Source organism: Lissotriton vulgaris, chromosome 9, assembly GCF_964263255.1.
Source record: "Lissotriton vulgaris chromosome 9, aLisVul1.2, whole genome shotgun sequence".
In the NCBI taxonomy this organism is placed as follows: Eukaryota; Metazoa; Chordata; class Amphibia; order Caudata; family Salamandridae; genus Lissotriton; species Lissotriton vulgaris.
In genome coordinates this window covers 1,185,145,995-1,185,171,270 of record NC_141697.1, presented here as the reverse complement: position 1 = coordinate 1,185,171,270, position 25,276 = coordinate 1,185,145,995, and the positions used below count along the sequence as shown (strand labels likewise).

The following is a 25,276-nucleotide window of genomic DNA, read 5'->3' as shown; positions in this document are numbered from 1 at the left end:
AGGCTCTGGGAAAAAATAATTATATTGTCAGCATATGGTTCTCTCGTCACTTTCTGGATGATAGTCATGCTAGAGAAAGAAGTCACTCACGTGTACTTCAGGATACCCTCGAGCTGCGAAGTCCAAATAATGACACTCTTATCAGCAGAGCCAGATGCAAAACGCCTCCCTGAAAAAAAAGGCCAAAAGAGTATTCAAAACATCTTAATTATTATGTCAGGCAGCACATGAAGACACCCATTGAGATGCCCGTGACTACTTGCTTACATCACATGGACATATACAGAGGCCCGCAACAAAGTCAGAGACAAGAGAAGAAAATAAACGATAGAATAACTTACAACCATGAGAAAAACAAGCACTGATAAAGTCAATAAGTCTCACATTTATGAGTGTCAAGTTATTGGCTTTTCCTATGCTTCTTTGCACAGCACTGGTTAAACAAGTTTAGGAAAAAATACTTCGAAATACTGGAGGGAAAGCAAAAACATACATGAAGGTTTTTCCAGACTGCACATCAAATTCATTATTTGAAATCTTTATAAAGGGCCTACTTTATTTCTAAAAATACTATGTTGGAATTTAAAGGTAAAAGTTTGCCAAGACCGAATTTACTTACCCAGGACCTAGAACTGAAACCTACTCCAGCCATTTGGTTCTCTGCAGTGGCCCAGGGTGCAGATTCATGTGCCTCCATGAGAAGAGGCAGCTAATTTTCAGCTGTGCCAAGTATACCATCCACCTCAAACGATATTGGAGTAAGTGTAGCAGCCAGAATCAGTCAATCAATCAATAGAATTTGTAAAGCGTGCTACTAACCAGTTAGGGTCTCAAGGCGCTGGAAAGGGGGGGGGGGCTCCACTGCTCGAACAGCCAGGTCTTGAGTTGTTTCCTGAAGGAGAGATGGTCCAGGGTCAGCCGTAGGTGAGTGGGGAGGGAGTTCCAGGTCTTGGCTGCCAGGAAGAAGAAGGATCTTCCTCCGACGGTGGATTTGCGGATTCGTGGGATGGAGGCAAGGGCGAGGCTGGCGGACAGGGGCTGGCGGGTTGGTGTGTAGAATGTGAGTCAGCTGTTGAGGTACTTCGGGCCCGTGTCGTGGAGAACCTTGTGTGCGTGAGTGAGGAGTCTGAACATGATCCTCTTGTTGACTGGGAGCCAGTGCAGGTCTTTCAGGTGGGCCGAGATGTGGCTGTGGCGAGGGATGTCCAGGATGAGTCGTGCTGAGGCGTTCTGAATGCGCTGGAGTCTTTTCTGGAGTTTGGCTGTAGTTCCAGCATAGAGGGTGTTCCCGTAGTCCAGACGGCTGGTGAAGAGGGCCTGGGTGACCGTCTTCCTGGTTTCGGTGGGGATCCATCGGAAGATCTTTCGGAGCATGCGCAGGGTGTTGAAGCAGGATGGCGAGACGGCGTGGACTTGCTTGGTCATCGTGAAGGAGGTGTCCAGGATGAAGCCCAGGTTGCGTGCGTGGTCCATTGGCTTCGGTGCGGTACCCAGGGCAGGGGGCCACCAGGAGTCGTCCCAGGCGGAGGGAGATGGTCCGAGGATGAGGACTTCCGTCTTGTCTGAGTTCAGTTTCAGATGGCTGAGCTTCATCCATTCCGCGACGTCTTTCATTTCTTCCTGGAGGTTGGCTTCGGCGGTGGCGGGGTCGTTGGTGAGGGAGAGGATCAGCTGGGTGTCGTCGGCGTAGGAGATGATGTTGAGGTTGCGGTGCTGCGATGGCTGCGAGAGGGCTCATGTAGATGTTGAAGAGGGTGGGGCTTAGTGAGGATCCTTGCGGAACGCCGCAGATGACTTCGGTGGCCGAGGATTGGGACGGGGGGAGGCGGACTCTCTGGGTTCTTCCGTCGAGGAACGAGATGATCCACTCCAGGGCCGCTCCTTGGATTCCGGTGTTGCTGAGGCGCTGTATAAGGGTGCGGTGGCATACAGTGTCGAAGGCTGCTGAGAGGTCCAGGAGGATGAGGGCAGCAGTTTCTCCGTTGTCGAGCAGAGACCTGATGTCGTTGGTGGCTGCGATGAGCGCGGTCTCGGTGCTGTGGTTTGCTTGGAACCCGGACTGGGAGAGGTCGAGGGATCCGTTGGTCTCGAGGAAGGCGGAGAGTTGTTTGTGGATGGTCTTCTCGATGACTTTGGCTGGAAAGGGGAGGAGCGAGATGGGCCGGAAGTTCTTGAGGTCCGTGGGGTCCGCGGTGGGTTTCTTCATACATAAAACCTTGGTATGCCAAGGTCTATGCATTCATGCAATACATGGAATGCATGAGATAAAACAAAAACAACCCTTAAAGTCTGCTCTTTAGTCATACCCAAACAAAAACGTGTTGTTGTGCTTTGACAGACAAGCTGCGACTTACGGGGAGCAACACTGAGAGAACTGGATGGTATTTGCAGGAGCACACGAAGGAGACAGCTAGAAAACATAGGCACTCTCATAAACAATGAAAGGATGGTAAAGTGGTAATGCTCCACTGGAAGGACAAGCAGAAGGAAATATATTGGAAAAGTAAGAAAAGTAAAAGTGACAAGAAAGCCAACCAATAGTAACTAATGGGCATGCTCTAAGCCCACAGTAAAATGTTGGTATGGTCCACAAAAGGTTTTTTGACAGGAGGCAGCTGAAACCGTTCTCTAGGTGAAACATTAAACTGGAAAATGGATTTATGGTTGTAACATGTAAATCCACTTTCTAGAGTCAACAGGCTGTGTAGTAGCCACCTTTCAAGGGGACTAGGGAGTGGCTTTGGGTCCAGGAAACACAGCATCTAATCTGAATTCCTAAACACCAACCAGAATAATATTGAATACATCTCTGCATCACTCATTGTCAAAATCTGCTCAGAGTATACTCAAGACTAAGATACTGAAATAGAAATAAAAGAAAATGTCTCTTAAAGCAAAGCCGATACAAAAGGTTTTGCATTTTCATATACGGATTTCACCACCAGACTTATCCCAGATGGAACACAGGAAGGGGGTGCGCAGGGGCAGGTCAGAGGACAAGTTGGGAAGTTGAGTTTCATAAAGGACTTAAAAGGTATTCAACCTAGATTTCTTTTTAAAAATATGTCAAACATTGAATAATGTCATTTAGAAACACACCAGTGACTTGAATGTGCACAAGTCACCACAGGATTGTCCTGTAATGCATTGGCACTGTGTGTTTTCAGTGCAGTAAGTCAAGCAGGGAGACATGGGTGAAAAATGTCCAGATGGTGCATTGCTAGCTTTGGGACCGATATTGACCTAAAAAAATAGCTTTCTGAGGTGTCTTAGTAACAAAGGCACAAAGTAAGAGGAACAAAGACACAAAGGAGAAAAAGTCACCAACTGCCACCAGAAGAAAACGCAAATGAGTGAAGAAAACGGCAGAGAGTAAAGCAGGGAGCTAGAGAGATATGGACACCCTCATGCAAATAGAAATAAATTAGAGAACCTATCAAGATTATTGAAAGAGTGAGCTGCCCACACAAGCACTTGCGATAAGCAAGCGCACAGCTAACCATCCAACCACATATTGAAAAGGGTACAGGTTTACAAGAAGGCAAAAGAGGACTTGTCTCTGACCCATCCATTTCATTCAGGTAAACCAAGATGGAGAATGCCTGTGTGTAAAAACATACCTGCTAAGCCTTCTGGAAAACTGAAACCAAGAGACCTAATGTGGAGCTTAATTCAAAATCTTCCTTGCATCGTTCAATCATGGATCTTGTATCACTTATGTTATGAGCAGCCACCAGTCCATCTGAAAATATATGATTTTGCTTGGAAGATACGGAGGCTTGAAGGCGCAGCAGTTGGTTCCAACGGACACGTTAATTATATTTGTTCCTGGAAGAAAGCTGAAGTATCACGCAGCCCCACAAAGTGGAAGAGGGCATTTGGATAAATACTTCTCTGAAACCTCAAGCAGAGTATGCCCCTGAAATATTTTTTTAATGTCTTTCTTTGAGGGAAGTAATCTCCCCCTTCACATCCAATATTAAAATCCATGATGGTTTTATATATGATGAAGTCAAAAATGTTCTATGACAATTCTTTAGGCTTGAGGCTTACGAAAAAATAAAAATGTATTCTCAAACTCCAAACTACCTAAAATGCTGGAGTTCTATCGGTCAACAGCCTTGGAAGCAATAACTATGCTCCTGATGCTAAAAGATTCAGTGGCTGAAAGTGGGGGTGCAGAATCATATTTAAAATTGATCATTAGGTGCATGCGTTTGAAGCTGCAATGTCTGGCAACGTTTCCTCAGAACTAGAACATTGTGCTAAGAAACTGCATCATGGTTATAAAATGTTTGCTCATCAAACCAGTTATTTTTAGATTTGGGTGAAGGATACAATCATTCAAAGTGGCAAAGCGTGACTTTCAGATAAACAAGGGATTAATGGAAAAGAGATAGTATGAAAAGTCTCTAATGAAGGAAAAAGAGTGGTTTGCTCTCCAGGACAAGAACATTTGGTCAACTGGAAAAGTGGACAGTCAGGTATCAAAAAAGAGAGAACATTGGCTGAGAAGAGAGGGGACATAGAAACGCTTTAGGTGGATTGGGGACAAAAGACTATAAACGAACATCAGGGATAAACATGTCAGATTTTGACCATGCTGGTCTCTAGGAGAACAAAGTAGAAAAGTCAGTTTTAAATCAAGGCTTTTGCACAAGTATCATCAAGCAATTGCAAACCTAACTTTAAAGACTTTTTTTAAAGGTGCTGCACGTACATAAAATCAGGATGTACAGAAAGTACAAACAAGCAACTTTGGTGAAGAACATTTTCACCATTAAGTTAAACTGAGGTAAAGGCCACAAATTATTGAGCAAAATAAACAATGAATAGCATTGGTAAATCCCCAGGAGGATATAATCTCATAACTGGATTTTATGAGGAATTTCATACCTTTGAGGTGACCGCTTTTAAAAGGTACATAGTTAAATGCTGAATAAGAGAAAGCTATCTAGAATTAAGGGATGTTATAATAACCCTACTGACCAAGATAATTAAAAAGCAAAATAGAACTTAGGATGCCACAGTCTGCTTTTCATGATCAATGTTGATGTGAACATTATAATCTAAAAATTAGAAGCCCGCAATCTGTTGTTGGTGCAAGGGAGAGCCTAGCTGAAAAAGCCAATTGCGGCATTCCTCTCCTTGACTGTGAATTGTAAAAGTAGGAGTTGCATCTTTCCATCATATTTTCAATCATGCTGTTCATGTAATGCCAATTAGATTAGTCCCACTCATTTTTTTTTTTTTTAATTTGTTTTTATTGCAGAATTAGAAACCACAGAATACAAATGTTCAACCAGTCCACTCGTAATGTCCCCCCCGATCAATCAGTAAAACGTATACCATACACAGCCATTCAGCCCGCATCCCGGAGGCCGGGCGGCATAGTACCCTACATAGTAGGAAAGCATCACGGTGAGTGTCCCTTAGGGACAATGGTCGAAAGATCATTTTACGTATCTGCATTTTACCCCCCCACCCACAACAAATAACATCGTCAGCCATCCCACATATGCGATCAATGCTACCATCCGCTTCCGGACCCGCCCCGAGCACTGTAGGGCCCACCCTACCCGGCCCGCGCCCCTTAACTACCTCTCGCTCATCACCTACGCCCTACTGGCCCTTCTTAGCTCAAAGTCGCCATCGCGGACAACCAACCTCCTGGCTTCCGGCCCACCCCGAACTCCCACTGAACAACCCCCCGGTGTCCCCTCCCCGGCAACTGCTAATGGTGTGTGTCCCGTCCTTAAGTGTAGTATGGATCCCGCTACAGTGTCAATGACAACTCTGAGTTAGTACGCCACGCAGTGTCCACAGGTCCCATTCACTCAGTCCTCATCTTCCACTAAAGAGTCACGCAAGGCTTGCACCACCAACTCCCACGCACGCGCTGCATCCAAGGCCTTCTCATTACCAAGCTTGAAAGCCTGTTTCATTCGGAGCACACTCTCACATTCAGACCACCGCAACAATTCATTCTTCCACCTCCTTACTGACGGCCCGCCCCTGGACTTCCAATGCCATGAGATTTCTCTTTGTGCCAGTATCAGACCCAAGTCAATAAATTTGCTCGTCACCTTGGTGTGTTTGGTGTGCGGGAACCAGAGCAACAAACACGCCGCCATATCGAAGTCCACCTCCCTGTCGGTCACATCGTTTAGGAGGTCTCCCACCTCTGCCCAGTAGGCCTCCAAATGCGGACAACCCCAAAACAAATGATCCATGTCCGCTCCCGGAGACGAACACCTCGGGCACCGCGCGTCCTGCACCTGGAAGTACCGCCGTATTTTTTCCGGGGTCAGATAGGCCCTATGTAGCACATAGAAATGCACTTGTTGGAAGCGCGCATTCCTCGTGCCTTTCCATGTGCGCCGTAAAATGTGGCTCCACACCGTGTCTGGAATGGGCCTGCCCACACTCTCCTCCCATTTAGCTTTGAGCCCCTGGAGCGGTTCCAGCCCCTCATGTAACATCCTATTATGGAGGCAGGTCACAGCCTTGAAGGTGCCCGCTGCCATCACCACATACTGGCACGCCATAGTCGTGTCCGGTTCTATGAGCCCTCCCTTCCAGTGCTTCTGTATAGCCGCTACCACCGCCGCATGCAAGAGGAACCCCCCGTCAGACAGCCCGAACTGTTCCTGAAGCACTCCGAAGGGCACCAAAGTCCCATCGATATACAGGTCACCTACCACCTGAAGTCCTGCCTCCTCCCATTCCAGCAACGGGGACCAATCGCCCCCGTGCGGTAGGGCCGCCAGCATACCGATCGGAATTTCCGGCGCATAAGGCCGCGTCGCCTTCGCTCTCCTAAGACTCCTCTGCCAGCACAGCCTGAGCGTCCGTTCCTCCATAGTGAGGCCCCGCAGCTCAAGCCTCTGTTGCATGACGATATAAGACAGCACATGGCGTTGTATCCCCAGCTCTCGGTCCTCCTCCGGTCCCCTAAACACCCTGGCCACATGTTGCGTGAGAACCTGTAGTTGCGCCGCCAAGTAATATAGTTCAAAATCAGGAACAGCCATCCCCCCCTCAATCTTGGGGCGTAGCAACGTACTCAGAGCCACTCTACGGCGGCCATGTCCCCACAGGAAACCAATAATCATCGTCCTCAGGTCCCTAAAGATCCTCTGAGGAATCCAAATAGGCAACGTCCGGAAGTAGTACAGGAGGCGGGGGAGCGCGACCATTTTCAGGAGAGCAAACCTACCCAGTACCGTTAGCGGGAGGGTCGACCAAAAGGACATACTGCCCCTCAGCGCCCGAACGCACCGACCAATGTTGCCTTCTAATAGGTCCGTGGTCACGTGGTAGATACGGACTCCCAGATAAGTGAAGCAAGATGGCTCCCAAACTACCCCCAAGTCACGAGCAGGGCTGGGCGACTCCGCTCTCAGCGGGAACACACAGGTCTTCGCCCAGTTGACCTTAAGGCCCGACAGCTGGCCAAACTCCGATAACCGGTCCATCGCTCCTTCCAGGGCCCGCTCCGTATCGTCTAGGTACAGCAGCAGGTCGTCCGCATATAGCGAGATGTGATGTAGCTGCCCGCCGCTATCTATCCCCGCCTATCTGTCACCCGACCTAGCGTGGACCGCCAAGGGTTCCATCGCCAGAGCGAACAAGAGGGGGGAAAGGGAGCACCCCTGTCTCGTGCCCCTACCCACCGGGTATGCCGCCGACACCAGACCACCCAAACGTACCCGCGCCGTTGCTGAGGAGTACAAGACCCTCGTCCACCGGCGAAACCCTTCACCTATGCCAAACCTCTCCAGCACTCCATCCAGGAAAGTCCATTCCAGACTATTGAATGCCTTCCCTATGTCCACGGATAAGACCGCTTGGGCCCCGTCTCCATCCAAAATGGCGTCCATTATCCCAACCAGGCGACGGATATTTAACGCCGTACTCCTCGTAGGGATAAACCCCGCCTGATCCCTGTGTACCAGGCCCGTCATGTGCGGGGCCAGTCTGGTGGCCAGAATCCGGCTCAGGATTTTGTAGTCCACCGTCAACATGGACAACGGGCAATAGGACCTCACATCTGTTGCATCCCTGCCGGGCTTTAGGAGCGGCACAATCAAAGCCTCCCGCATGGACCAAGGCAAACGCCCTGACTCATAAGCTTCCGTGTACACCACCAGCAGCCTGGGCGCTAAGCTGTCGACAAATTGCTGGTAGAATTCTATTGGTAACCCGTCCACCCCAGGTGTTTTATTCCGAGCCATATTCTTAATGGCCACCCGTATTTCAGTGAGCGTTATCGGGCTGCCCAACTCTTTCGCGTCCTCCTCGTCCAGGACCGGAAGCCGCCTCGCCCCTAGGTACTCCGCAATTTCCTGAGCCTCCACTCCCAACTGACTTTGGTACAATTCCTCATAATACACACGAAAGCACTTCAACACCGCTGCCTGGGAATATACCGTCTCCCCCTGTGCGTTGTTAATGCTAAGGACCGGGCAGCCCCTAAGTTCAGAGTTAGCGAGTCTGGCCAAGAGCGTGCCCACCTTATCCCGTTCAGCATGCGCTCTGATGGCGTATTGCCTGTAGTCGTAACACCTCAACCGTTCCGTCTCGGCGGCGACCACCTCCTTCGCTTCCAACAACTGGGCCTGTAAGTCTGGCCTGGCCGGCCTGCGCCGCTCCAATTCTCTCAGATTCTCCTCCGCTTTCGCAAGTGCATTCAACACAGTCGTACGAGCATTCGAAAACCGACCCAGACACACCCCTCTCACCACCACTTTCATCGCATCCCATTCAATGGACCTACTCGTGGCCGTACCCTCGTTCTCGCCAAAGTAATGATCGATGCCCTGTTGGACAGCGTCACTAAACACTGAGTCCTCCAGCGTGTCTGGCCGGAGCCGCCATGTTGGTATCGCCGAGCGCTCCCGCTGCCACTGGATATGTACCAATAGGAGATTATGATCCGAAATGGTTCTAGCCAAGTATTCTGTGTGTGAAATCAATGGGGCCAGGGATTCGCCACAGAGCATTGAATCTATCCTCACATGTAGTGCATGGAGAGCTGAGTAAAAAGAATAGTCCCTGGTGTCCCTGTGCTGTTCCCGCCAGACATCCAGCAACCCCCACCTGTCCTGCCAGTCCTTCCTGTGCAGGCCAACTTACGTACCGGGGAATCAACAAGGGGGGGTGAGACCTATCCAGAACCACATCCGTAATCGAGTTAAAGTCCCCCCCTAGTACTACCGGGCCTGCTAGGAAAGAGGCCAAGGACCCGGAGAGGCCATCGAAGTTTCGGGCCTGATCAGTGTTTGGCGCATACACACAACAGAGAACCACATCCCTACCATACAACCTCCCCTCCACCGCCACAAACCTGCCATCAGGGTCCACTACTTGGTTCAGCACCTGGAACGGTATCCCTGCCCTCACCCAAATCAATACCCCCCTGGCATATGCTGAGTAAGTGGTGCCGAACACCTGGCCCGCCATCTTTTTTGCAACGCAGCGCACTCTTTTTTAGTCAGATGGGTTTCTTGTAACATAGCAATCTGGACCCCCCTTCGCACCAGATATGCGTGCACCTTGTGGCGTTTGACCATGGTTCGTAGCCCCCGGACATTCCACGTTAGGCATTTTAAGTTAGGTAACGTCCCCATACCAGCATCGATCAGTCCAAGTCAAACAACGACAGTTCACATCCCCCCCAAAGCAGTTGCCCCCCCCGAAACAAACTCTGAACAGAAAAACACCCCAAACCCCACTCCCCAGGACAGAGCCTACAAACCCAGTGTCAGCCCCGATCCAAACCTCAAACCAACCACACATTCTCCTAACCTGTGGTCTCCACCACAGAAGGCCTTAAGGGCCCTAGGGGGGTGAGTTATCGCCAACCCCAGCTTGCGGAGCCCACGTCCCGCGCCCCCATCCCATCCTGCTTACGTGGCACCCTATCCGGCAACCCACCCATCACCAACAGGATACCTCCCTACCATTAGATCTTGTCCAAGTCCCAACACAGTCTCAACCGTGAAATATCCCATCAGAAGTCTGGGGGGTCACCACCGGCCCCTTCGAGCTTTCCGCTTCTGAGAGGTCCTCTCCCGTCCTGCTGCCTTCCCCGCCAGAGTCCGTTTCCACCAGTTCACTGTTCTGTTGCGACCCCGTGATGGCCGCCGTCGCTGCGAGCGCATCTCTCTTTTCCGCAGCCATTTGAGCCTCCCGTTTCTCCCGCTGGCGCCTGTTGCGGGACCGGATGCGTTGAGATTGTCTGACCCGGGGTTGTTTAGGCCGATCTCGTCTACTTTTGTGCGACCTGTCCGTCCCCGCTCTGTACGACTCCAGCCACTGCCATGCCTCGTCCGGAGTCTGGAAGAAGTGCGTGGTCTCATCCAGGATGACCCGCAGCTTTGCCGGGAAGAGCAAGGAGTATTGAATGCCCTCCTCTCGCAGTTCCTTCTTCACCGCCAGGAACGATGCTCTGTTCCTCTGGACCGCCTGAGTGTAGTCCGGGAAGATTGTAACCCTGCTGTTCTCCACCTCAAACGGGCCTGACATCCTAGCCCTCTGGATGAGGAGGTCCCGGTCCTTATAATGGAGGAGCTGTACTACCATCGGTCGGGGGGGGGGGGGGGGGGGGGGGGGCGGCCAAGCCCTGGTGGGCGAGCAGGCACCCTGTGGGCTCGTTCCAGGGTAAAGAAAGGAGTAAGCCCCTCCGGCGCCACCACAGTTCGAAACCAGTTCTCCATGTAGGCCACCGCATCCTCCCCCTCAATTCGTTCCGGCAGGCCTACGACCCGCACGTTGTTCCTCCTATTGCGGCCTTCGGCATCCTCCGCGCGTCGTTCCAGCGAGTCCAACCGGGCCAGTATGTCTGTGATCTTATGCTCCGCGGTCACTAACGACGGTTTCAGGTCCAATAGCAGCTGATCATGGTCCTTGACCCTATCCGCCAGCTTCGCATGGTCCGCTCGCAATAGCCCCAGCCCCGTGGCTACTTGCGCGATGTCCTGGTGCAACGCCTCCTTGGTCGAGGTAATTGCATCTAGTATGGCGTCCAGACGACGATTCAGTCGCTGCTCCTGGTCCAACTCCGTCGGGGGGGTCTCACCCATCTGGGACGCTGCCGCTAGGTCCCCCTGTCCGCGTTCCACGGCCACCAGCCCTCCCGTCGCCGCCATTTCAGGGTACTGCGTCACAGGCCAGGAAACCCGCCCAGCTCCGGCACTCGTGGGTCGGTGCAAACTCCCCGATATTGAACAGGATCAAGTGCCACCGCCAATGCCCTCAGGTCCAAGGGCCAAGTGGGTGAGCCCCGTTCGACCGGCCCCCTCTTGAGCCCGGAGGAGGAAGGGAAAAGGGAGGGATAGCGGCCAGCAAGAGTCCTCAAAGTCCGAGCGGGGTCGGATCCCTGTCCCCCGACCTTCGGAACTGTCGCCACAGTCCCCAACGCTTCGATCTCTCGGCCACAGAGCCTCCCGCCAGTCGGCGCCAACTCAGTTCAATGTTGGTGTCCGGAGCTGCCCAATCGCTCCGCCGCCATTTTCTTCTCACTCTCGGCGACACCTCAGCCGTCGCTCAACTGGGTCTCCTCGGGGCCAGCAGTCCCCCAGCAACTTTCTGTCAACGCCCTGCGGTCCCCCTACACTTCGTAGGGCAGGAGTGTCGACCTCGGGTCGCCCAGGGTGCAGAAATCAGGAGAATTAGCGGGATTCCGCGCGGAGCTGCGAGCTCACGCCGCCATCCCGATCGGCGTCCAAGCCACGCCCCCCCATTAGTCCCACTCATCCCATCCAAGCAACCATATAAATTTAGTTTCTCTTTACGCTTAATGACCAGTCTCCAAGGCAAGTTCAAGTAATCCTTCAAGCATACATAGTAAAATTGCAAGTAAAAGCAACATGCCACTTACCATCTTTAGAATATGCTACACAGTAAACCGTGTCCTTATGGCCCTTAAGTGGCTGTATTAAGGTTCCATCCGAAGTGTCATAGACCTGGAAAGTTACAAAAGGTAGAACAAAATCTTAATCAAAGCAACATCTCTTCGTATTGGGCACTATTTTAACTGGAAAAAAATATTTGACTGCAATTTACAATAGTTTCATGTGATCTACCAATCATGTCTACAAGAGTTGCTGTCAACACCTCTTTTCTTAGCAAGTTCCCACTTTGGTTGCCACTCCTCCCCAAAAGTTCACATATGCAGACATCACCACACTAAGCTAACATACTGAGCCTAACAAAAAGCAACTAATCGCAGTTACAATGACAAGAAGGATGAGGTTCTATCACAGACATATGCCTTCTACATGTCTGGCAGGGTTTGAATCTAAACTACTTTGGAGGTTACATTTTGTCAAACATTACAGAATTTTTATAAAAACTCTGACAAAATTGTATAATAGTATTATTTAGATAATCCAACAGTTCTAGATCTACGGCCTTCGGAAGCAGGGAAAAAAGGAACTGTCTTTGTGTGAACCTTTTATAAAAGTCAGCCTTTAACTTCCAGTGGAGCAGAAAGGCATTACTGCAATGCCAAACAGAACTACGTGACACCATTGGTGGAGGAAGGTGTATGAACATTTACTGGATCCAGAGAGAAACTGAAAGGAGTTCATGTAACAAATCTGTGGAAGTCTATATCTACGGGAGTCCAGCATGCAGGCCTGAAATAGCCAACAGTGCCTTAATTGTAAGGATGTAAATACTAATAAAGTCTGCGGGAAAAAGCATTCAACACTGACCTACGAGTGTTAGAACAAAACTAGATTTTCACAATTTCCACATACATACATTTGCATACAAATAAACTAGAGGTCATCCTGAAAGCCTAGCTTATATTTGGCTGTTCATTACCTACTCTATACACGTGGCATAGGATATTAATTTAGAAGGTGTAAGGATTAACAGTGGTTTCTTTTCCAGGAAAAGCAATGATGACAAGGATCCATTCTATCCGGTAAATTCTATATCTAGCACCTGTTCGACCACTGCATAGTTAGGAAACTTAGCCACACAAAATCCATTGAAGACTGGCCAGCAAATGCCCTTACTGGAGAGGCCACGGAGAGTTTCTGTAACAGTGGTTTTATCTCAGCAGTTCTCAATGCCTCTGAAATCACTGGATATTTAGGGAAGCACAGACCATGGTGAACACAAGTAAATCTATGCAGACAACAAAAGATTTTCTAAACCCAAAAGGGAAGAGTTCAAAGATGAGCCAGCAGAAAGCGATGAGGAAATGGGGAGTATTATATGGTGTTGTGCTACATCACGTGTAATATACATAGCAACTCCTTTAGGACCAGTAGGTTTAGCTTGTCAAGCCCTTAGCACAACCCGGGGTAGCTGTGTCCTTGAGCAGTCCGGCTTAAACAAATGAACAAATTTTAAGCATTTAATAATTGAAGAAGTAATACACGAGACACTCATGAAATCCAAAAACAATTTATAAAACTATATTATATGTATTTTTCTACACCAAAAAGAAAAAGACCCACTGGAGGGTTACGGAGACACAGAATTTAGAAGGGATAGTAAATATGGACTTTTTACTTAACTGCGATCAAGAATTGTCAAATTCAACACATTTTACACAATTTTTTGAAAGAAAACTTTAGAGAAGTATCAATGTGGTTGCTTTGAGTCACTTCAGGTGGCCAACTCTGACAGGTCTTCAGAAACAGTTACCTCGAAGGTAGGAGCATCTTCAGTGAGTTCCAGGCACTTTTATAAACTTGCTGTAGGTTCATATCGAAGCAATCCTGATGCATGTGATAAAGGATGCTGAAGATGCTCAAGGCTGCCGTGGAGGTGAAGCGGTCGAAGGGGGTCTCTCTTTAGCTACTCCTTGGTCCACAAACTTGGTGAGGCAGTCCTGGCCATAGGGATCGATATCCCTCAAAGTCCTCTTGGTTCTGGCAGAAGTCCAGTTGCCACTGAGCTGCATGTTGTCTGGCATTGCAGTCACACTGGAATCCTTTCTTGGAGGGTAACTCGACTTCTGGGTGACCAAGCTGCACTCCAACGACTCTCCTGGCTACAGCAGACTCAGGAGGAACTTGGAGTGTAAGGTCCTCCTCTTTGGTGCTGAATAGCAACAAAAAAAGGCGGATAGAAGATTTGGACTACCCACTCCCCCAAGCAGGCTTCTTCAGCTGTTGTGGCCCTGTGCTATGAACAGGAGGTCAGCCAACTGACCCCTGAAGTTTATGGTTTCTCTACAAGTAGGACACAGCAGGCACAGTCCCTTCTCCTTTGCTTGCCACCAGGTTCAGCAGATGCAGCCCACCATGGTGCAGCCTCTCTTTGCCGGTTTCTCATTGCAGAGGGGCAGTCCTTCTTCCAGTCAAGTCGGGAGCTGCATTTGGCTTGCGTTTTATGCCCAGAAAATGCCCTCGGGATAGGATGCAGTTAGTTGCCAATGGGCTACCAAGTTCACTCACTTCTGATGACCACTTCCTGCAAAGTGTGGCATCTGGTTATCCCAAGATGCACCATTCTGCCCACTTCCAATACGACAGAACCCCTCTCTCAGCATCCAGAACTCCCTAACCCAATCCGGAGGTGTACCTACCAAAGAAGCTACAAGCCCTTGGAAAACCAGTTTGGCAATTGGTTTTCCCTTCCCTATCCCTAGTGTCAGCCTGCCTACCTAGACAATAGAGCAGCCTCTCTCCAAAGTGTTTCCTATTTGCCCTCCAAAAGCAGCTTCTCCTTTGAAGCTCCCCTTTTGATCTAACACCTACATGGCTTCCTGCATGAGGGAGATAATACCTCCCTCCAGTACAGGCTTCTATTGTAAGCTCTTCTGGGAGTTCTTAGAATGTCTACCAAAGAGGACAGAAGGCTGTCTTAGAGACAAACTCCCAGGTGTGCAACCATTACAACTTTGTTAAAGTTGTACACTGCAACAAGATACATGAATTACGGCTTGGGAACCAAATCTGGTTTAATGCAACTAGTTATTTGATACCTTGGATTTTGAACTTTGGTCGCTCCGTTCAAGAGTTAGCACAGATAAATATAACTCTGTACTCGCCAATTGGGCGACTAAGCCTCCCACAGTAAAAATGACAGTTTCATGTTTAACTGACAGAACATAAAAATACTTGTTCTGCCCATGAAATACGCAGCACCATGCCTTGGGAATCGGTAAGCCTGTCACAAGGGTGACCTACACTTATTGCAAGAGAAGGTTTGGCTTTACCATTGTTTTTGATGGCAAAGCCGGGGCTGCCATTTGAAACTGCTCTTCCAGTCGCAAAAGGCAGTCTATGAGACTCAGTTTACCTTTGTCATACCCATGGTGGCACAATTAGTGCTACAATCCCTGGTCTAACCCACAACGTTTCATGCCATGGGCACCCCGAGTACCATAAATTAGGGACCAATTGGTACGTTAGCCTATGCCAATTGGGTATAGGCCAATGTAATATACATATTTTAGGGGGAGGACACTAAGGTCTGGTAGGCAGGCCTCAGTGCACTGAGTCGAAAAAACCAGCAACTCAGTCAAAAAATGTAGGGGTGACCATATAGAAAAAGACATTTCCTTCCAAACGTTTACTGAAAAGAGTTTTATTTGTTGAAACAAAAGAGGATCAAAAGACTAAGGTAAAGTCTGATGAGTTGGCGAGGTTAAAAGAATTCCTGTGGGTGTAAAGGAATCATATGCAAATGCACTTTTCACACGCTCTCTTAAAATGCAGGGTGTTCATAAATAACAGCTAGTAAAGGTTATGTAGTGTTTGAGATGCTAGTGGTGTAAACGGACATTAAATATGTAGTAAAAGCTAAGCAAACACAAAGTGGCAGCCCTTAATATGAGCTGGTCTTCAGGACTGAACTTTCATACTATTTCACAAGGTACTTCAAAATATCAAATGCGCATTTCTCCCTCCCTCCTAAGATATGGGTAGTTCATAAATAACAGTTTGTAAAGATTATGGGTTGTTTGAGAGGCTAGTGGTGTAAATGGGGTAATAGATATCTGGTAAAAGCTAAGTGGTAGTCCTTAAACTGAGCTGTGTATCCCAAGCAGGTCTTCAGGACTGAACAACTTTCATGCATTTTCTGTTTTTTAACTCGCACATTTCACTGTAGGTCACAAAGTACATCAAAATATCGAGTGGGGTCTCAGGGCCTGATTCAGGATTTGGTTGTCGGGCCAAACTCCTCCAGGCAAATGGAGTAAATTACTCCTTTACCCTGGTGGAGGTCCTGACGACCAAAATGTTGAAGATGTCTGTAGGGCCAGTGGACAATTCACCCATTAATGGGAACCGCCGTCAAGGCGCTTTCTGCCAAAGCAGAAAGCATAAAATGTCAGTGGTGTTAGATGCAAAGAACAGCATGTTAGGAGCAGGCCTACATTCTGCCATTCTAACAGAAAGTCAAGCAAAAGTGGTTACAAGCAGACTTTAAGGTGTTGAATTACGAGGTATGGTAAATTTAAAGTCACTGTTAATGACCCAAAATAATTATATTTGGTGGCTACATGGAGTGATAAAATATGCTACTTTGGTAACTTTAAGGACAGAACCTAATGTAACCAGAAAGAACAGAAATGCTGCTTTAAAACCTTTTTTTTGCATTCATCTTTGGTCCAAACTGAAAGGACAAAGCTTTATATGATGGTACCACAGGTTGTGAGGAGGCCTTAAAACTTCCATTGGTTCACATGTAAGAGTCACTGTAAATGTCACAACTATAAGTTTAGGACTCTATAGTCTATGGATAGAACTGAAATAACGACAAAAGTGGTAAAAAAGATAATTTAAGAACAACTATTTTGACCGGCGTAATATTGAGATATTAATTTACTGCTGTCATCAAAAATGGGAAAAGCTTATTGTATGTATGAATTAAAGGACTACAATGAACTTTACCTCAACTACTCCAAACTGGACGTTTTAGGATTATTAAGAATTCAACTTTTCATAGGGATTTTACAAAAAAATAATTTTAATGCAAGTTGTAATGTATATTTGTCTCGCTTTACTCATGTTCACTCTCCCACCCACTCTAAACCTCTCTCGTTGCAGTCCTTAAAAAAATATATATTTTTCATTTTTTTTTAGAGAGGGCCTAGCGGATGCCATTTGCTGTTTGACCACCCCGTTCTTCAAATGTGATTTGTGCACCTTTGAATATATATTTTGTTTTAATCCACCCCTTCAACAATTGGAGTCCGCCATCTTGAAACAAAAAATATAAAAAAGTAAAAGAAAATGGTGCACACGGTATGCCATTCGCATGTGCATGCATCACTTCATGTCTTCGAACTCAGCGGTCAAATTGTCATGATGAGTCCGCGTGCATCTGTCATCACACTTTGTTCTTTCTTTTTTTGCTGATGCTGCTCATCAGCAATAAAAAATGGTTAAAGCCCAGTAGGTCGAAAAGGCTTTGTCGATGTTTGATTGTTTTTTGCCCATTTTACAAGTGGCATGGAAAAATGGTTATTGTCAAGTTTGCAGAAATGTAGACCACCATCCTGTGCGTGGAGGCAATTATGTACAACGACCGCATTGTAACAACGCAATACCATTACCCCACAGATCGTTACAACGACTTGCGGGGGGGGTCTTCGATTAAGTTTGAGATGGTGTGTTGTCAGCCACAATTGAAAATTGTACTTAGTGGATGGGACAGGACAACAGAGGATGAAACTTTCAGGTAAAGCTCAGTGTCATCCATGTGTTAGTGGTATGATATTCTACAGCCTTTTATGAGGGCGCACAGTAGAGACCGATGAACATGGGATCAAGTGCAGTGCGTTGGGGGAACCTCTTGGGAGTAAGCAACAGTATGAGACATGGGTTGGTGCTCTTTCGCCAGTTGTGAAAGCTTTTTAAGAAATGAACAAATTCAGTACTGTTCGCCAAAACCTATGTGGTCTCTAAGGGTGCGTATGAGGCTTTTGTGGTGGATGTATTGAAAGCCACTGAGCTATCAAGAAGCATAAGAACAGAGGATTCTTCCCCATCCATGATTCCGAGTGTATCATTGGTTATTTGCAGGATGGAAGCCTCCATACTACGACTGTTACTGCAACCATACTGGAAATCATCAAGAACTTGGTCGTCCATCAAGAATTTAGTAGCGCATGGACTCAGCTTTCAATCATTTTGGTTAGGAAAGGGAGAAGATAGGCCACCAATTCTGGAGATCCTCAGGACCCACAGTTGGTTTCTTTTTTTTAAAATGGGTCTATTTGATACATTTTCAGGCAGTCAGGAAAAATACTCTCTGGCAAGGATGGATTAGTGAGGCTGACCAAGTTATGTGAGAGAACATTCTGCATCTCTTTAGTTAATTTAACACCTTGGCTGCTATGGCTTTTCCAGTTCTGTGCTTGAAAAGCTTGAAAAGCATCATTACTTGACTAGCTCAGCTCGTCATCAGCACAGCTCAACTGTGCCTCATGACGAGCTGAGCTCGTCATGAGCATCGAAGGGGTTAAGTGGATATAGAGTCACAGGAGAGATTAGAAGGATTGAACATAGTAATGATGTTGCAATGCTTAGACTGAGATACGCCCCTGAATTCAGACCAGGTATTTTATGATTTCATGAGGAGGGTACTGCATTGATTGGTGGACACTGAGGTAAATAGTGTTTCAGGGTTTTTGATCATGGAGTCAAAGAAGCAGGAACAAACTTTCCACTTATCATCTGGTTCAGGAGTTTTCAAGGTAGTTCTGGGTTTTATGGCAGCTTAGACAACCTCAAAACGTCTTTTATCAAGATCAATTTGTGACCCGATAAGAGTCTGATTTGGTAAAATGTTTTTTGTATGCGCAACTAGAGTAACAAACAACTTCAAGTTTAATCATAGAATCATTATGCCGCTGGGAACATTCAATAATTCTGTGGCACTATCTTTCTTTATTGAGAGCTTTCGAATACCAGGAGTGTGAGTTTTTACCCCTGACTCACTTCACTTCAGGGATCTACATCATCCAAAATACCCATTATAGGGTTATTCAAAAAAGTAGGTTGCTAGGTTTAGGTCTTCATTTTGTATAGAAAGGGGTAGTCTATATGTCAGGCAAGCCTCCAAGATGTTGCAATTGATGGTTTTCAAGTCTCTGATTTGAATTTGAATTTAAAAACATTTATTCAGCGCACTTTTACCCAGCGGTTTCATGGCGCTATGAGTGAAACAGTGGACGGCAGCAGCTGGAGGAATTTAAGCAGTGTAAGCTTGCATAAAAAGGAAGGTTGAGGTCCTTCCGAAACTGGAGGTAAGAAGGTGAAGTCCGCAGGGCAGCAGGGAGGGAGTTCCAGAAAGCTGGAGCCAGAACAGCGAACCTTGCTCCACCAGCCTTCTGTTTTTTAAAACGGGGGATAGCTAGAAGGGCCAAATGAGTGGAGCGAAGTTCTCTGCCTGGAAGGTAGGGCTTGATAACAGAGCAGATGAACTCGGGAGCGGTGCCCGATCTGGCCTGGTAAGTGAGGCAGCCAAGTTTGAAAAGGGCGCGCTCTTTCACAGGAAGCCAGTGTAGTGCTTTAAGCAGTGGAGTGGCCCGATGGTATTTAGGTAGGCCGTGAATCAGGCGGGCAGCCTGATTCTGTACCAACTGCAAGTGGTGGATCGCATAGGCAGGAGCCCCATTGTAGATTATGTTGCCATAGTCTATACGAGATAGTACCATGGCCAGCACGATTATTTTTAAAGCAGAGGGGGAAAAAAAACGGGAGACTTTCCTGATTATTCTGAGGGAAAAGAAACAAGAGGAGACCACAGAACCAACTTGTGAATGGACAGTGAGTTGTGGGTTTAGGAGGATCCCAAGAGTTTTTACTTTGGGTGGAGGGACACCAAGGGATGAGGGCCAAAAGGAGGGGGACCATGGACTGCAATCACCACCGGTCAGGACCAGCTCGGTCTTGTCCGGGTTGAGTTTGAGGTGGTTGCAGTTCATCCAGTCCTGAATGAACGTCATGACTGTCTGGACATTCTGGGCGGATGAAGATGGGTGGGAAAGGTTGAAAATTAGCTGGAGGTCATCTGCGTAGTTGAACACGGTGACCTCCAGCTGCTGTAACATAAAAATGAGGGGGTAAATGTATAAATTAAACAGAAGAGGGGAAAGTGATGAGCCCTGGGGGACCCCGCACTCTACCTTGCGGGAGGCCGCGGCGAAGCCAGCCAGATGGACCGCTTGAGCTCTCCCGGCAAGGAAGGACTCGAGCCATGAGAGGGCCGAGCCCTCTATGCCCGCCGCCCTGACACGGTTGAGGAGGATGGAGTGGTCCACCGTGTCAAAAGCGGCGGACAAGGTTTTAGGTCTTTTAGGTTGACCACTAATAAAATATTTGGAGAGGGAAAGCTTTGATAATGGTCTGACTAATTGACAGGTATAGAGTTTGAGGTGTGGATGAGATCTTTCTGATCAGATCTAAAGTAGCTCGTTTGATATACATATGTGTCAGGAATACAGAATTAAGTTGTCATCACCAGTGAGGAAGGAGGAGAGTTAATTTCTCAATGAAGTCACCCCAGTGGAGGAAAAGAGACTGAGGAATATACAAAGATGGGGGACAGCTTAAGTTGTGAAGTGATAAAGTCAATGCAGTGTTTAGGAAATGTTTTGTTATCACTGGGCAGGTGGTAGATGATGTTGATTCTGATTGATTTAGTGGCCGAGCATGCCATTTCTAGTGTAAGGCATTAGAAAGAAGGAGGGGACACAAGTCTATGATAAAGTCAGCCATCTCAGTCCTGCGTGGCACTGTCGAACTGCAACTGTGGAGCTTGCAAAGTAGGCTGGTGGCAGACAAAGATATGCAAAGAGTGTAATCTAGAGGTATTTCAATACGATTGCTATAGCGTACACCATTGCTAAGGAAACAGATGCAAGGGCCAACCATCCAAATAGGAATGTTCTGTGGCTCATGTGAAGTGTTAATCCATTTGACTTCTGCATGAGAGACTGGTTGGTTGAAGGAATTGAGCACCATTTTTAGGTCGAGCATTTGAGACCTCTTGTATATACTTTAGTTTATACTTATATGTGAATGTACTTTGTGGGCTCTGGAGATCAGCACTAGGACTGGTCTGCGATCGCTTAGGGACTTTTTTTCTGTTCAACTGCCTCTATTTAACGGTCTTGATAGAAAATGACCAGCAGAGGTCAGTAAAATACCAGAATTGCTTTCTGCTGAGTGACACTTTTTTTTTCTTCTGGCAACTGCCTCTTTTTGACTTTCCTGATGGAAAATGACCAGCAGAATCACTTTAGCATTCTCTTGCTTCCAGTCCATAAAAATTGTCTTCCACGAGCACCCGTAGACCATAATATTTTTTTCAAATATTGGATTTTCAGTGATTGACCACCGAAGGCCCTGCTTTTATATTAAAAACAGAGCTTTGGACTTTACAGTTTCAGTTTTTAACGTCTTTATTTCGAACATTTCTTCATAAAAGACAACAAATAAAATACATACAAAAATACAGCATAATAAGTACAATTCTTTAAAAATACAATCCGTTCACTCATTACTCACTAAAAATGTAATTAAATAGTATCAAAAGACGTTTAAAAAATCATGAAGAATTTACAGTTAAATCATAAAACTACAATATAATATAATGCGTTCCTACACAGATCTCATTTTTCACCTAGTGTGTGTCTGGCTCTGATAATCCAAGCCCATCCGAGGAATTTCGCCATACCTATGGACATCCACTCTGCAGTTTTAGATCTTAACACTACCAGAGCTTCCTCACACACCCGTATATTAATCCTTCTAAAGATGGGTTTGAGCCATTTCCAGCGTGGTGTGAGGAGGCTGGACATCCAAAAAGAAGGTGGCCAATGGTTTCCTTTTGCTCACTACACCAGGGACAGTACATAGACGATTGGTTACGCCATTTATGTGTAAACTCCCTCACTGGTAGTGTGCCCACTCTAAATTGGTGGTAAAGTTTCCTGTCTGCACTTTTGGTGATATTATCCCAGTAGGTCTCAGTGTGAGGAACCACTTTGTGGAGCAAATAAAGACCTGTCAGGTTGGAGGTCTGTGAAAGCAGGACCAGATCTTCCTTTACAGTAGCCCAAAACAGTAGTTTAAATTCCTTTTTCGACGGAAATACCTGATTTCCCGGATCTGACCACTGCAGATGAAGACCCATTTTAAAAAGTGTGGCCTTCACAGTTTTAAACCAAGATAGATTACCTGACCCTAATATCGATCTCACATCCAGAATCTCGTTAGCAAACATAGATAGTTCCGGTGTGGACCAGATACGTCTCCACAAGGCTACCATCCTGTATTGAGCCTGATTTTTAATAGAATGACAGCCCATGTCTAGCATAAGGGGAAGTGACGGTGTTGATTGTGGAAGTCCTACCAGGCTACGGAGAAACTTGTTTTGGATTTTATCTAATGGGGCGAGGTCTACACGACCCCATAAATCCGAGCCATAAAGGATGGCTGAGCTAATTTTTGCTTTGTAGATCTTTAGGGCTGGCAGAACTCTTTTAGTTTGGGAGCATCGCTGTTCTTTAACTAGGTATCCCGATAAACAGGCAAATTTTAAACTAAGTGCCTCGATCTGCTCCTTCCAGCGCAGCCTATAGTCTATAACCACCCCTAGGTAGGTCATCACCCCTACTTGCTCCAAGACGGTACCATTCATTGTTACTTGACCCCTTAATGGTTTGTTCTTAGTCAGGGCCATAAATTTGTTTTTTTGATACATTAATTTCAAGGTCGTTTATTTTACAAAACTCCACAATTTTGTTTATTACAGTCTGGAGTACCACCTGTGTTTTTGCCAAAATCAGAGTGTCGTCAGCAAAAATTAGGAGGGGTAACCTCGTCCCACCCAAAACTGGCGCATCGGTCGGGGTAGATGACAGGAACTGCACTACTTGATTTATAAAAAGTAAGAACAAAGTTGGTGCCAAGACACACCCTTGTCTTACACCACGAGTCACTGGGAAAGGCTCCGTCACCTGACCCTGACTACCCCATCTAACTCTGGCAAAGTTTTGGTCATGCAGCCTAATAGTTAGCTCAAGCAGTTCTGGCGGCATTCCCATTCTCCTTAAGGCCAACCACATCTTCTCTCTAGGGACCAGGTCGAACGCTGATTTAAGGTCCACGAACGCTGCGTATATAGTGCCTTCACCTAGATGCACTGTCTTCCAATATATCAGAATAAATCTGAGCACTTGGTCGACAGTGCTTGTACTTGCCCTGAAGCCAGCTTGCAGCGGGGACAGGATATTTTCTTCGCTCATCCAAGTCTGAATTCTACCCAACAGCATTCTAGCAATAACTTTCTGCAGGGCGTCTAGAAGGCTAATAGGGCGGTAGTTCCCCGCTAGAGTCTTATCACCTTTTTTATATACGGGAAGGATTTCGGCCCCTTTCCAGGAATCTGGTACCCTGGCACCTCTGGCGATAGCATTAGCCAAGGTAGTTATGTACGGAGCCCAATTATCCAGATCGTACTTGAAGAGATCCGCAGGGACGCAGTCCATACCGGGTGCTTTACCAGCTTGGACCAATCTTAATGCATTCACTGCCTCGATTTCTTTAAAAACTAGGGTCCCACTAATAGCTTCAGGAGAGGGAAGCAAGTGACTCCCCCCTACATTGTTTCTTCCCGTCACCATGCCGCAGAACTGGGCCGAGAAATGCTCAACCCAGTCCTCGGCAGAGACGTGGTTTGCTGGTCCCATGACCCTCCCCACTTCACTACCTGCCAAAATGTAAGCTGATTGGTGGACAAGCTGGCCTCATAAAGCTCCAGCCAGCGATGATCATCCCATGATGTCCTCGCATGCTTTAAAACCTTCTTATATTTCGCCCTTTCCACTTGGATATCTGATGTTACCCTAGTTTTAATAGCAGCGATCAGGGAGCTGTGAGCCTTGCGGCAGGTCTTGTCATACCAGTTGGCACCCGAAGATTTTCTACCGGTTTTCACCAAAATTCCTGGTTTTGTGAAAAAGGATTTGAGTTTAACAAAAAGAGACTCATGGATTGTGCTAATTTGCTCCAGTGACCCCACTTCATCCAATAGTGACATAGCTTTTTTAGCCGCTGCAGATACTTCTATCAATATTTTTCCAATGGTGGCTGGATCATCCAGGACCCTACCCCAGCGAACCCTCTGACAATCGTTTGTGAGGACTGCCTCGGCTGTAATATAATTTGTTGCGTTTTTTCTAGGCAAGCCACCATCAACTTTCAGGTTTATTGACAAGGGGTTATGGTCACTTTCTGGTCTCCCAATTATTTCCATATCCCCTAGTAGAGTCCAAAATTCCATTTTAATTAAGAAATAATCAATGCGGCTGGTACTATAGCCATTATTAAAGGTGGCATTTCCTGCCAAATCAGACATCGACCTCCCATTTGCTGCCCTTAAACCCCACTCCAAACACAAACCAAGCCACTGCAAAACGGCCTCAGTAACCTTTTTGATTGGTGCTATGGCAAGGCTGGGGATATTCCATAACTGGTCTACCTCACCATAACAACCGTCATCCAAACTGGGTAGTGGTTCGAACGTACAGTTAAAATCCCCTGCCACTGTTACGCACTTGTCTCTGCCAATATTATTCATTAAGAGGTCTAAGTCCTCAATGATTGCAGGACTCTTTCCTCCTGGTAGCCCCCTTGCGTATATATTAATTATATACAGATCCTGGTGATTTGCTCTGCTAAGTTTTAGCCCATGTATATCAGCATTTTGGGTAAGCAACTCAAGGGGCCTAAAGCACTATCCACCTCCAGTGTGTGTAGGAAATGGGGGGACATTTGTCCGTATGCCAATCTAGGCACCCTATTGTTATGTTCCACTAACCCCCTATTGAGTCAGTCAACTCCATCCAGCCCACTTAACGGTGCAAATCGATTCGAGAGGTGGGGCAAGAACATGGGGTAGGTAGCCACTTCGGGAGGGTATCTTCCTCTAAATCTATTGTTATTATGGAATTGCTTTTGTTGGGGATAATCTCTCGATATATTAAGATTGGGGTAGAAATAATGCAGGGACAGTGTTTGGACATCTCCCACCCTTCCAAATCTTGGTTCCCTGCAGATAAAATCCACCACCCATGGCTCCCTGAAGCTAATGACTACGCCTCGAGATCTTTTTTGCTGTGACCACCCAGTCCACTCTCCTAACATTAAGGATTTCTGTTTTAGACATTGGTGGGAGAGGACCATTCTTATTTAGCCAGAAATTTACTTTATTGTGTAATTCGCTATGTGTTTCCACCTTTCCCTCCCCTAAGGGAGCCACTCCTGTTAAAATTATAGTGTAGGGC

The 25,276-nt window shown here is 47.0% G+C and overlaps 1 protein-coding gene across 1 annotated transcript in view; it reads right to left on the bottom strand.

Annotated features, from left to right (window-relative positions):
• The window catches only part of IFT122 (intraflagellar transport 122), a 283,966-nt gene that overhangs the window by 230,248 nt on the left and 28,442 nt on the right, over window positions 1-25,276 (bottom strand). The window contains exons 3-4 of the mRNA XM_086939241.1: window positions 11,885-11,969; window positions 91-169 (exon numbers count right to left, since the gene is read on the bottom strand). Coding sequence (XP_086795367.1) covers window positions 91-169; window positions 11,885-11,969 — 164 coding nt within the window. The remainder of the gene's footprint in view (window positions 1-90; window positions 170-11,884; window positions 11,970-25,276) is intronic.